A 14,818-nucleotide genomic window follows, 5' to 3' on the forward strand; every position below is an offset into this window, starting at 1 on the left:
GTCCTAGTTTTAATCAGTAATTGGATGAGAGTACACTGAATATTTTATTCAAAATTTTAGGATGGTGTTTCTGATAGTGATAGTATCTTTAAGATGACTGTGTCTATAGTAACGGTGTTATGTATTTTTATATGGTAACTCAGTTCATCTTACATCTCTAAAACTTATGCTTTAAAATATGTCAGCATAAATGAACTTATTAGTGAGTATTCATTGCCCTCCTGTTGTATGCCAGGAATTGTGGTCAGTACTGAGTTATTTGGGTAAACAACACAGATGCAGCAATTGCCTTCATAGAGCTTATATTCTGGCAAAAATGCATAAATTAAAATTAATTATATTAATGATTAAGTTACCACATCGTGATAGTGCTGTTAAGGAGAAGAATAAGTTGTTTGAGAAAAAGTTATTATTACGTAAGCCTGGAGAGCAAGGAAAAATGCCACAGCATAAATGGCTTATTCTGTGAATTCTATTTTAATAAAACACGTACTGAAAATTTAATAAAATAAGCTGGAATTTACTTTGGGAATTGAAATAGGTTGAAATAGGTTGTAAAAAAAAATCTTGCTTTTTAAAAAATTTTCAATAAAGCATCACAATTTATTTGAAAAATAATTATTATCTTCATATATTTAATGGGATTTAAAGGTAAACAGTATAAAATTAATGATTTATGTTATGATTTATATAAAAAATTATTACTGTAAAAATCTTTCCTTGCAATACTGTGTGATATGGGTTATCCTTGGTCATAAACTATTATTTGTTTGTCTTGTTTGCCGTTATATCTGATTACATAAATAGATTTGTGGCCACATATATCTATGTAAATAAATTACATGGAATGTTAAAGTCATGGAACAATGGAATGTTTGGCTAAAAAAATTTTAAATCTCACAATCAAAAATTTTTTTAAATCTCCTAAATATTATTTATTTGTATATTTTCGTATATAGCATATATATTTGTTATCCGAGTCCTCTAATTGAATATAAACTTCATGTGTAAAAGAGGAAAATTAATGTAGAGTACCTTAATGTCATGGTTTAAAATGGTTATAGATTTTTCTATTTTGGCAATTATGCATTTTCCTATATACTAGGAAATTCAAACTGGCCCTGGAAATTCACACACTAAAATGTCATGAGTAAGTATGTAATCTGCTAAGGCAGAAATTCTGTTAAATGTTAGTGTTCCTAACTATTTTTGTTTGTTTCTTAAAGAAAAATGGGCTATGTAGGGAATATTTTTAATTATTGAAACTGAAGTGATAAAATGGGAGGAAAGTAGTTGGTTATCAGGTGAGTGGGGCTAATTACATTTCAGTAACATGTTTTGAGCATGGGCTTAATGGAAGACATGTTTGGAGTCATTCTTTATTTTATATTTAAGTATATCTATGATACTAATAGTCTATTGTAATCACTGTTTAATACATAATTTTCATTCACTAAAATCTAAGATAATATTTTCCATTAATTGTCAAAGAATTTCATCAGAAGATTATTATAGTAAACTTGTGGTGTTAGAAAAGGTTTGTAAGAACTTGAACCCAAATTTGAGACGCAAGGTCAGTTAAGTATCAATAGCATATTTTGTTGTCTCTTTTGTTGCTGTTTTATAAAAATCTGTACAAGAATAAGAGCTGAGAATTTTACCATTTTTAGGATGTATACTAACAACTTGAAAAATCATTTGAAAATTTTATTTTAAATATAAGACTGTAGAACCAGAGGACTAAATGGCATTATGTAAGCTAGAAAATATGTTAATAAATCTTTGGATGAACAGACTAGTATCTGCTTTAAAAAAAAAATCTTGATATTTCAAAACTAGACTGCCCTGAGGGGATGATCAGCAAGAAGGGTGACTTATTTTCAGTATCTCTTACTTAATTGATGGCATGGATGAAGATCCCTGGGAAATATAATGGTATCTATCACATTAGTATCTTAGGTATGAACAAAATAGAAGTATTGTACAAATGATTTTAAACTGCAGGTTTATGGATAATGTTTAGCATAAATCATTAACATCTTCCTCATGTAGATATGACTTAGATTTTGTTTAGGCTTTAAAGTTAGTAAAACATTCTTAACACAAATCAAGGTTATTTGAGTATGGAACATCTGTTGTTTATTTTTTCAATGAACAATCTGATGCTAGACCAGAATACTGTGGTCTATAATGATGCAGTGTTATTAAACACTGGAAAACTTTAATCTGTTGGAATTTATATTTTCATTTTGTGAGTCTATCTGTTCTTATAGTAATTGAAATGTATCTGAGAAAAGAACATATTTTACATAAAATATGTTATCTCATATTTTACTTAAACTCATCCCACAAAAAACTCTGGTGGGAAAGCTAATTTTAGTTGGGCTGAATGAATGTTTTAGAACTGATACAGTTTCCCAAATAAAGATCTTGGACTTAAATAGTTCAGAATGTACTTTAAGATACAATTTTAAATGATTTGTGATATGTTTGATAATTAATTGATACTACTCATAAAAGGATTAGCTACCTTGATTTGTTATTTTCTAAGTGTAAGATATGCTATATCTAGGAAAATTTTGAAATGACTTAGAAACTCTTATTGTAATTATCCTGACACCATGGTGCTACTTACTTTGCTATTTCTTATCTGGAAAATAAGTGTATGCTTTTCTGGAAAAGTGAAGGCAGTGAAACACTTTGCTGGTTCCTGTATGTTTATACTGTATTTTGGAAATAGAAACTCTTCAAAGTAACAAGCTGTTTATTACTACATACTGCAACATCTTGATGCATAAGCCCTCATTTTAGCATTATGATTTAGTTAACATATTAACCTTTAATTTTTTCCAACATGGACATTTCCATATTGTATTCTTTGTGGATCTATAACTGTGGTGAAGGTAGGGATTTTCTTTCTTCTACTTTTGGATTTATGCTTTATGAAATTTATCTTAAAAAGTAAATATTCAAAGATGTATTTTATTAGTGAATTTAATACTTAACAGTTTTTGAGTATTTTTGATGGTATGGGCTTTGCTTTCTTTTATTTTTGAGTATTTTGACATTTCTTAAGTGTAGAAACAATGTATTTCCATCTAAATCAATAATTTAATTTAGTCTTCTAGTTAGATGCTAATCTAATCCATCTAATCTGGAAAAGAGAATCAAGGTTGTGTTCTTGGCCAGTATTAGAGGCTGGTAAATTCCGGATCATTGTAGAATGAATGAATTTTATTTTTGATAGAAAAAAAGTGACATAAAACAAAGTAATTGATGGAATTTCAGAATTAAATACTATTGATACCTTCAGATGTAAATAATAGCATTCTTTGTTAATGACTATGTTTTCCTATCAATAAACTGAAATTTCATGATTTATAAATTTAGTTGCTTATTTAAAGTTTGTTCCGTTTCCTCTGAACATACAGACAAGCTTACAAAGCCAACCTGTAATTCAGTGACTATCTTTTTTGTGATAAATAGTGTATGTACTTTGAAAGTCAATTAATTTAAACTCCCTCAATACTTAATCTGACTATATGTTTCTTCTCTGTTTAAAATTGCATTATGTATCAGACGTCAAGAACAGAATCAGAAAAAAATAGTACAGCTAGGATTAGGAAAAAAGACATTTAAAAAGATAAACATTTTTATTAGTGTGCTTTTAAAAATAGCAAAATATTTTAAAAGATTTGTACTTTGCATATTTTAAAAGGTAGAAATTATTGTGAATGTTCAATAATTTTATGGTTGTTGACAAAATTATGGAAAATAATAATTAGTTTTAAAAATAAACTCATCACTTGGTTGAGGAATTCTTCAGCAAGATTTTGTCATAGTGGAGAAGTTTTATTTTGAAACCTGTAAATTTGGTAAACATTTTGTTTTTATATTCTAGATCCATCCTGATCTTTGTATCATTGAGGCTCTCCAAAGTAGTCGCTTATTTAGGTTTCATTTTTAAAGATAACTCTCCTGAGCCCAAAAGGGACATTCTAAGACTCTATGACATTTAAAAAGCCCTTATAAAATAATTCATTTTTAATTATATGTACGTTCTACTATGCTTTTCAAGTATTAAGGCTTCTGTTTCATTGTAAGGAATCTTTTTAACAGAATGCTTGCTCCTGAATGACATGTTTACTCAAGTACAATTACATCTGATAATAGGGCCAATATTATGTCTGTTGTAAATGGTGAAAGTGAGAAAGAACATTAGTTTCAAATAGGTATCATAACACTTGGTAAAAACTGTATTTAAGGATAAATAGGCCTTACATGTACATCTCTTTTAAAAATAAGTCAATCACAGATTATTTTCTCGTTCAGCTTGAGATGTGTTAAGTCGAAATATAATAATACTTAATACATTATATTAGCAAGGGAAAAAATTTGGTTTGCATAAAATTTGGCATATATACATTCTTACAAACTTACTTTTTTACCACATAACTTAATGAAAATAGTTATTTTATATATCTATTTATTTTCAGTAGATTTCTTTTTAAGGACCAAAATACAGGGCAGCCTGGATGGCTCAGCGGCTTAGCACCGCCTTCAGCCCAGGGTATGATCCTGGAGATCCGGGATCGAGTCCCACCCACATCAGGCTCCCTGCATGGAGCCTGTTTCTCCCTCTGCCTTTGTCTGTGCCTCTCTCTCTGTGTCTCTCCTCTCTCTCTGTGTCTTTCATGAATGAATAAATAAAATCTTAAAAAAAAAAAGGACCAAAATATAGCAGCTTTAGTAGGTAGATATCTAGATAGATAGATAGATGATAGATATTTTATTACTTTGCTGATCAAAACCCCATTCTTTTTATAGTTTGCACCTTGATGCACCTATATTTAAAAATACTTGGCAAAAATAATTTACCATAAGTGATGAAATGATATTATAGGACTTATGAAGTGTTAGTTCTATCTTATAAATGTCTTTTTTTGATGTAATATATGAAAATATTTTAATTCTCCTTTGCTGACTTATATGGTGGAATGAATAAAAAATACTGCATATTCCCTCTGCAAAGTCTTTATATTTTAAGTTTAGAGGATATATACTTTCCTTAACTTCTTACTGTCTAATTGGGTAATGGTTAAGGAAGCATTAGGAGTTCTCATTAGAATTGCCATTAAAACAGCACAGAAATGTAGAATGTTCGTGACATGGTAGTAATCAAAGGAAAAGAAGGGAGATAGGAATTGTGGAAGCAGTTGCTCTTAGCTTCTTCAAGGCTTACTGAAGTCTGCAATTCATTTCAATAGTATATGTGAAATAAGTACTTACAGTTTATTGCCATTTAAATAAGACCTGGCTGCTTAAATGATGCTGACTATAATTGTTTCTTTTAAAATGAGGCTATTTTAATACAAATAATAAATGATAACAAATTTTAACAAGGAAATCAAGAAACCCACATTTTTTCTTAATATGTATGTGATATGACTGAATTTTTGAGATTTTTATGATTTAAATGAATGTTCAATCTGCTAATTAAAATTAAGTGATTTTTAAATGAGAATGGTTCTGACTTATTTCCTACTGGTTCATATTCATATAAATGTTGGAATAATGATTTAATGGGCACTTTCAGTTAGTAGTGAGATCATTGTCAAATCTTTCATTTTCATCCTTTCATATAATATAATATAAATTTTGTTATTAATAAATTAAATTATTGGTGTTGTTAACCATATTCCACATAAGAGTAAAAGCATTAGTGAATTATTTGCATAGTTGTAGCAGTTACCTTTTTTAAAAAGTATTCTAGGGCAACCCCAGTGCTGCAGCGGTTTAGTGCCACCTGCAGCCCGGGGTGTGATCCTGGAGACCAAGGATCGAGTCCCATGTTGGGCTCTCTGCATGGAGCCTGCTTCTCCCTCTGCCTGTGTCTCTGCCTCTCTCTCTCTCTGTGTCTCTATGAATAAATAAATAAAATCTTTAAAAAAAATAAAAAGTAAATAAAAAGTATTCTAATCAAATACTGTATGATAAAATGTCCAGATTAGGTGCCCACCATGAAATTTTTTTTGTTTTTGTTTTTTCTTTGTTTGACTTTATTTCACATGTTTTTATTGGGTCATATAGCATCTAGTAGAAAGAAAATTGACCTGGTAATCAGGAGACCTCTATTCTATTTCTGGTTCTGCCACTGAACTTGTTATGTGACCTTGGGTAAGTCACTTGAACTCTGCGTGCCTCAGTTATTCTCTGTAAGTAATGAGTGAATGAGGGAAGAAGAATTTTGAATGTTTTGAATCCATATAACATGAAGAACATCGCCTCAATGCCATGATAAAATAATTCAAGACATAGGGGTATCTGGGTGCCTCAGTGGTTGAGCGTCTGACTTTGGCTCAGGTAGTGATCCTGGGGTCCTGGGGTCAAGTCTTGCATCAGGCTCCCTGCAGAGAATCCTGCTTCTCCCTCTACCTATGTCTGTGCCTCTCTTGCTGTGTCTCTCATGAATAAATAAATATTTAAAAAAATAATTCAAGTTACAGAAAAATGCTAAGTAGAGAAAGAAGCTTCATTTACTCATGTTGTGTTTACATTTTCTGCAAAAAAATAATTTTTTTTCTCAGAGAAGAAACATATCTAAGCAGTCACTTTATCCAGTTCATATCAATTTCATTTTAACATGCAAGGAAATTATTTTGGTAATATGGTAAATATGTATATAGCGAAGTTTTGCATATGAGAATAATACAAGATATAAAACAATTCAGAATTAATCTGTGTTAAAAAAAAGAACTAACCTGTGTTATTAATGTATCTCTGATTTTTCTATCTTCTTTGAGAAGTGGGGAGACTGGAGATGGAAAACAAAATATGGCATATATCATATTAATATTTGGAGCACATTTCAGGAGGATACTACTTTTCCTAGTGGTCAATCCTATAAACATGGTCTGATTTGTAATATAATTATGATGAAATTTAGTGTCCAGTTTGGAAGAGATCAAAATGTACTCAACAATCAAAATGACATTGTTAAGCTGCAAAATGTGTCATGCATTTTCAGTTCTCTATAATTCATACTAGGATTTCTCTTTTTCTTAAGAAAACAAGTTTTGGTCATTTTAGCAATCTTTTCCTATTGGAAAGTTTTCATTTTCTCACCATTCAAGAAAAGAGATAAATTTGTTATGGGAAAGAATTCTCTTAAGAGTTATAATTTCAATATATCGATATTCCAAGTATACTTTCATATATGTTTTTCTATATATCACTCAAAAACTATGACATAACCATTGCAGAAGTGAATTTGGTGTTTTGATTTAAGAATTTTATGGTACCTGATTCAAAACTCAAAACTAAGTATGTAATTAAATAGGGGGTTTTGGGTTTTTATTATAGTGTTCATCTGGGTCAGTCATATTAATGCTCACTAATATCTTTGGAAGAAATTTTTTCCTAGAATGCTGAGTTTAGCAGTTATTTCTTGCTTTCAATTGCTGTATCAAATGTCTTCGGAACTCCACTAGCAGTGGGAAAAGATGTTTCCAAAATGTGTGCCATATATATTATAGTAGATGTTGGATTTTGATGGGCAAGTTTAAATAGAGATGTCAATGATGTGTCACATGGTATCTAAGAATTTTCTGAGTAAATAGGTGTTATAAGGGAATACGATCGAATAAAATTTGCCTAACTATAAGGTTAAGTTGAATTTTCAAGATTTAAGTAAAGCTGTATCTTTCAGCTACTCTTTTTATAATGAGTCTTTTAGTTGTTACTCTCCATAGTATTTTATGTTAATATTTTACTGTAGCGAAATAATTCAGTGAAATACTGGCATCATGGCCCATGTGTGCACTCCTCAATTTGGGAAACGTGAAAGTTATAGAAATTGGTTGGCACCATTTTTAATGTTCTTCTAAAAATTTATTCAATCAAATTCTTTTTTAAGTGATAATTAAAAATTCTAAAAGCATTTTTGCAGATTTTATATGGACTCAGGAATGTCTTGTACAATATGGTCATGCAAGTAACAACAAAGTTTTCACTAATGGTATCTTTCTTCAGCGTCATTGTTCAGGATTGGCTGTCTATAAATAATTGTAAACTTTTGAATCCTCTTTATTTCTATACTAACTTTATTTTTCTGATTCTGCTAATCTATAATAGTTTAACCAATTTTCCATCAGTTCTTCCATATTCTTTTTTTAGAATTTTTTTAATATGGTACGTTTTTTATTATATCTTTCCTACAACTGTGTACAGGATTCTTTCTCACAATGATTTGGGGCCCTTTCCTTCAGTGTCACTTTTTACCTTTTGAGTACATCCACTCACACCCATCTCCTTTGTCTATGTCTGTCCATTACACGATGTGATCACAGAAGAAGTGGACTCCACAAGGAGAAGACATGCAGGTCTGTCTCTTCTACTGCTTTTCTTTATTATTTTTTCATTTATCTAACTTGTTTTAGAAATTTTTACTATTTTTATTCATTTCACAATTTTTCATTTTCCTCTAATATAACAAAATGTTAAATCTTGCAGGCATTTTTATTTTAGGTAGTGGTATATTAACTTTTAACAGCAACTGCTCTAATTAGATTGATAAAAATAAAATGATTAATTTTTATGTAATGTGTGTATAATACACACACATATGTATATGTATTTTTCCATAATGGGTAACTAACTCCAGATCCAAAATATATGTATATGTATATAAATACTATATATATATGCGTATATAGTATTTAGTCAGATTAAATTAACAAATTGATCATATTTCATTCTTCAACTTATTTAGACTTAAACCTTGTTTTCAACTTTATTTTACATAATTCTAAAAGTATTTTATTTTTATCATGAGTTCTGCAATGTGCTACACATGTGGAGAACACCAAATATCTAATACATGTCCTAAACAAGCTATGAATATCACTGAAGAGGTAAAATATGTGGGTAACATGCTGATATGTGCCAGTATGAATCCGTCTAGCAATATGGTCTACAAAGCTATAAAGTCAAATAAAATCCATTTCAGCTAAATGCCAGAAGAGGCTTCATGGAAAAAGTAGCACTTAAAATGAAACTTGAACATTCATTCAATATTAATTTATTAAGCACATGTGATATGGTACTATTCTAGGTGCTGGAAATAATAGGACACACAAAATAGATCCCTAACCTTGTAGGCCTTTTCTAGAATGAGTCTGACAGGTAAATGCAATAATATTACAGGTGCTATGAGAAATCTGTATAGAGAGAATACAATGGAATCATAAAGGATGGTATGATCATTTCCACCTTGAAAGTATGGATATTATTCAAGGAAGACTTCATAGAAGAGAAAATATGAATTGAGCATTAAACCCTAGAAAGATGTTGCCCTGGTGTGTAGAGAACATTTCAGGGCAGAGGAAACAATATGGGAAAAATGATTTCAAATAAGTCTAGGCAAAAGTAGGCAGGGGAGGGTTTCTGAAGATAATGTAGGATACTGAAGCATGTAAACCAGGAGAGGAACAAGATCATATTTTTTTTACTAGCTATGTTAAAAAAAAAAAAAGACTAGAGCAGTACAAGCAGAAAGATCATTTATGAGGCTATTACACAAGATCAGTAAAGGGATAATGGGCTGGCATAAGGTATCTAGCGTAGGAAATTGATATGTAAGAAGTTATATAAAGATGTAGAATCTGTGGGACGTAGTCACTGATACTGTTGATGCAAGAAAAGGAGGAATAATAAAAAAAAAAGAAAAGGAGGAATAAGATAATAATTTCAGGTCACAGAACTGTTTGGATAGATGGTAGCACATTTTGCCAGGATAAGGAGTATAGGTTGAACAAGTTTTAGAGGAAAAATAGAAGAATTCAGTTTGAGGATGGCTTAGGTTTGACATTCCTTTGGGAATTTTCAGGTATGACTATCTAATAGAAGTGATTGAATGTATGGGTCCAGAACTCAACGGTGAAGTCTGGGCTAGCAACATAGAATAGAGTATTAGCATTTAACTGATTCCATTGGAATGAATGGAATTGTCAGAAGCATATGAAGACTAAGAGAGAGCCAAAAATCACATTTATTTACATTTAAGGAGTGGATGAAAGAACAGGAGTCAGAAAACCATGATGGAAAGAAACATTGAAAGACAGTAGAACAAAAGAGAACAGAACTCAAGAAAAGAAAGTGTTTCAAGAAGGGTATAGTCATCAGAAAAGTTGAGGAGAAGGATAAATATTGTTAAATGATAAAAATAACCAATAACAATCTTTGCCTAGTTGATTTTAGTCAAGTTGTAGAGGGTGGAAGCCAGATGGAAAAGAAGGAAAGAGAGACCAAAAAGAAGATGGAGAAGAATGTAGACTAGATGAATGAATAAATGGCTTGGGGAAATTATTAAGAGAAGAGTAGCTACCATTAGGGTTACAAGAGAGCTCACCAAAGATACAGAGAATGATGATAGTTTAAGTGAAGAACTTAAATTTGTGATGATTGGTTCTCTAAAATTGTGTGATTCACTCATTGGCACACTTCAGATAGTTTGTGGGCAGTTATAGTAAAAAGAAAAAGAGGATAAGGATGTTGAGGGTGGCTGGCAAGTAACGTGTTTAAAGTGATGTCCCTGATGGATTAGGGAAGACACTAGACATGTGAAATCATGTGGACTTGTCAAATCATGTTCAGATACAGAGTTTTCCATGAACTGGAAGAGAAGGGGTTCAATGAAAGAAATGGAATTTGTGGAAATGTTCAAGGCCGATGGAGGCAAATGGAGCAAGTTATTTTCAGAGATTGATGTAATAATGCTTAGAATTTTTAGATCTTAGATAATTCCAAGTAATATAAATATACAGATTTGGTCCTGGGAGTGAATTTCTGAATTGGAACATGGATTACACTGGAAATTGGAAATTTGGAAAAGAAAGGAAAGTAGCAACCTTTGATGTTAGAGTTTTTATATATATATTGAAGTCACTGATGCCCGCCCTAAGTTTGAGAGTTGAATTTAGGGTCCCACAAACTCTCCAAAGCCTAGAGTTATATGAAGAATAATGCATTCCATTCCAAAGGAAATACGAGTAAGGAGAGAATGATAGAGAAGATAGTAAGAAGAGCTTTAGAGAAGAAGATCGTTTTAGAAAACAGTAAACTTTGAAACAAGCAATTCAGAATGGATTTCCAACTGCTTCATAAAAGTTGGAGGAAGTTAAAGCTTTCAAAGACTGGAGACTGTGGCCAATAGAATAATATCTTTATTAAACGATCATCATAAGAACGCCTGGGTGGCTCAGCGGTTGAGTGTCTGCCTTTGGCTCAGGGCGTGGTCCTGGAGTCCTGGGATTGAGTCCCACATTGGGCTTCCTGCATGGAGTCTGCTTCTCAGTCTGCCTATGTCTCTGCCTCTCTCTCTCTCTCTCTCTCTCTCTCTCTCATTCATAAATAAATAAATAAATAAATAAACAAACAAATAAAATCTTAAAAAAAAAACCTATCATCACATATCTAACCAACATAAGTTGGTTATTTTTCTGGTATTAAACATCACCTGTTAATACTCCGAGCCAAAATGTGATGGGAAAATTTCATAAGGCTAATCATTTTCCCGACATATTAAATTGAAGTGTGTATTTTATTTACACCACAGTCAAAAGACCTTCATTTCTGTTAATATGTCCAAGTATGGTCAGTGCAACACAATGCTACACAGTGAATGAAGGGATGGTGTTTGATCACATTTTTGAGTAGCAAAAAACCTCACTAAGTTTAGCCCTTGTAAGTAATAACCAAGTTTCTTTTACATGAGAAGTAGTTTTATTAGGGTTTATACTTTTCTTCTTACTTTCAAGAAATTTCATATGACAATTGTATTTTTTTTTAGATAATTGTAATATAGATCTTAGACCATTTGAAAGAAAGCTAATGATACAAAAGAGATTTTAAAAATAATGTTTGCTAAGTTCCGTAAAACAACATCTGCTCATGTTTTTCAATTGAAGTTTTAACTACACAAATTTTCAGAATTACTTCCAGACCTGGTCTAGAACATCTAGCAATCTTAATGCTTGTGTAATACATGTTTTACTCCTAAGGAGATCTTAAAAACAAAAGATGTTTGTCAGCCGTATTTCTTATTATTTCCTTAGGTAAATTATTATTTTATAATACCAATTATTATATTATTATGCTAACTCCACATTACATTATTATAATTGGTTCTGTGTTACATCAAGAATTTTTGAAAATATGTTTAAAAATTTCTATTTCAGATTAGTCCATTGGTCGCCAGGTACTAATATTAATTTGAAAAGCTTAATTAACAATTCAAGTTGGATAGATTTTAAACACTTCTTAATAAAAATACAACTGGTAATAACTAACATCTTTTGCATTGTAACTATTTTCTAATTTTTTTAATTTATTTTTAATTCTTTTAATAAATTTCCAACTTTTTTGAGATATAATTAGTATATAATACTGTGTTAGTTTGAATACATCTAGTTTGGCATCTTGGGGTCATGAGTTCAAGCCCCACATTGGGCATAGAGAGACTTAAAAAAACAAACATTGTATTAATAGTAGTACTAGTACAACACCGTGATTTGAATATGTATAAATTATGATATGATTTCCAAAATAAGTTCCGTTAACATTTTATAATTCTTAAAATAATTACTTCACTTCCTGTTAGGGCTAGCTAAGAGAAATTTTTCAAAATTAATACAATTATAGTATTTTTAGCATAAAAACAGTTTCTTTTTTGTTTTATTTTTGTGATTATTCTGAATGTTGCCAATTGAGATATGTTCTTCCAAATCTGCATTTCAGTTTTTCTCAGGTTTGCTTGGCATATATGCCATGTTTTGAATGCTATGTGCTTTGACTTGGCATCTTGTTCTACTTGTGTTATATCCTAAAAGGTAAAAAAGAAGTAACATTCATTGTAGGGGAAATTTAATATATCTGTGAATATGTACACATATAAACACACATATCAGTTGTTAGTGAAATTTCCCAAAATCTTTCAGTTATTGATTTACTATCAGTCTTATCATTACACACAGATTCTACCCATTTTTAGGTATCTTCTGCGCATTGATTCTATCTTACTTATATTTAATGGACTTAATATTATTGATGAAAGTGTAAGATACAGATACTCAAGATTTGCTCAGTCATGAGAACTGTAACTCTGTGGTATACTGAAATTCTATTAGAAAATGTAAATCAGTCATTTCCTAAGGAAGCTTGGGATGTCCACTCCGTGTTTAGTACTGTGCTAGCTACCTTAGATGTTACTAGAGACACAGCAGCTCGGAATATTTTATGCACGTTTAACATTTTATTAAGTAATGTGATACCTTAACCAAAGAAGTATCAAATGAAATATGAGTATGTGCATATATATAAAAATACATCACATCTATGTGAAAGTTCTTATTAATAAAGTATAATACTTAAGACTAATTCTCTAAGGCCTCTAAGTACACAAATATAAAAGGAGAGTTTAGAAAGTTCTTTGAACTTGAAATAATAGGAATAGCCAAATTTAGAGTAAGAATGGTCTTGAGCATTTCTTCCTTGTGTGGGTGCTGTGAGGGAAATTGGAAAGATATTTAGAATACATTATTAGAAAATCAATATTAATAAAAGATTAATGAAATAGATTATTAGAATAAGAGTCAAGAGACCTAGGTTAGCTTTAGTTTTGCCACTGACCTGCCTGATCCTAGACACATAATTTCACATCTTTGGGGTAAATGTATTTCACTTTTAAATTGGGAATTGGAATGCATTGTTTTTAAATTCTTTATGGATAGAAAATTCCATCTGCCTTGGAAGATAATCCTAAATTTAAGATGTTACTGCTGAATTCTCAAAGTATTATTCATGCACTCTGAATAATATAACATTCTATTTTACTTGGCCTTTTGTCCACTTGTAAATTTCAGTTATTGAGGAAACTATTTATTCCTATAAGAAATGTTAGCCTGATGGGGTAACTGGGTGATGGGCACTGAGGAGGGCACTTGATGGGATGAGCACTGGGTGTTATACTGTATGTTGGCAAATCAAACTTCAATTAAAAAAAAAAAAGAAAGAAATGTTAGGCTGAGAAACAATATTAGGGCACAGATTCTGGAACTAGACTGCCTGATCAGCCCAACCACATATTTGCTGTGTGATCCTGGGAAAGTTACTCTTTGTAGATTTCTCAGATTCCTCCTCTCAAAGACAGGGTTAGTAATAGTATATCAAAGGGTTATTGTACAGATTAAATTCATTAATGTATAATCTGTAAATCACCTAAAAGCAGTGTCTGGCACTTAGTAAGCACTATGTAAATGAAGCTATTATTTTTTATTTTACAAAATACATTAAAAAACCAGAATTTTTATTTTAAGTCGGTGTATTGAAACCCAGGCATTTTGATGTGTGGTCATTCATTCTATGATACAGAATTAGTTATTTATATTATATGCATCACAAATATCTTCCACTAGTTTGTGACTTCCAGTTTAGGACGTAGCTGGCATACAAACCTGTGCATTAGAACTGCTGCACTCATACTGTAGAGCTTTGTCCTTTCTGGGACAACAGAATTGGGTAGAAAGCAAGAACACACACACACAAAAAAAAAAAAAAAAAAAAAGAAAGAAAGAAAGAACACTGAAATCAGATTGGTCTGGATTCTAATCCAGTTTCTGTCACCCACCAGGGATGTGATTTTGGGCTGCAGTTAAGAGTAGAGAGTTTATTATGTTTTAATGAACGCATGAAACAGCTTTTCTTTGAAAAGGGAAGGCCTTTCTAAGAATAAAATAAATTTCTAATTAATGAAATTTAAAAA

The 14,818-nt window shown here is 31.0% G+C and overlaps 1 protein-coding gene across 49 annotated transcripts in view; it reads left to right on the forward strand.

The window, feature by feature from the left end:
- Positions 1-14,818, forward strand: part of RIMS2 (regulating synaptic membrane exocytosis 2) — a 580,920-nt gene that overhangs the window by 392,545 nt on the left and 173,557 nt on the right. For 12 of the 49 annotated variants that reach the window (XM_049093309.1, XM_049093315.1, XM_049093320.1 and 9 more), the window contains one exon: positions 8,349-8,381. The exons of 36 other annotated variants lie outside the window; for them this stretch is intronic. In XM_049093309.1, the coding sequence (XP_048949266.1) occupies positions 8,349-8,381 (33 nt within the window). The remainder of the gene's footprint in view (positions 1-8,348; positions 8,382-14,818) is intronic. One more of the 49 variants, XM_035715228.2, reaches the window with a different exon arrangement.

This window comes from Canis lupus, chromosome 13, assembly GCF_003254725.2.
Source record: "Canis lupus dingo isolate Sandy chromosome 13, ASM325472v2, whole genome shotgun sequence".
In the NCBI taxonomy this organism is placed as follows: Eukaryota; Metazoa; Chordata; class Mammalia; order Carnivora; family Canidae; genus Canis; species Canis lupus.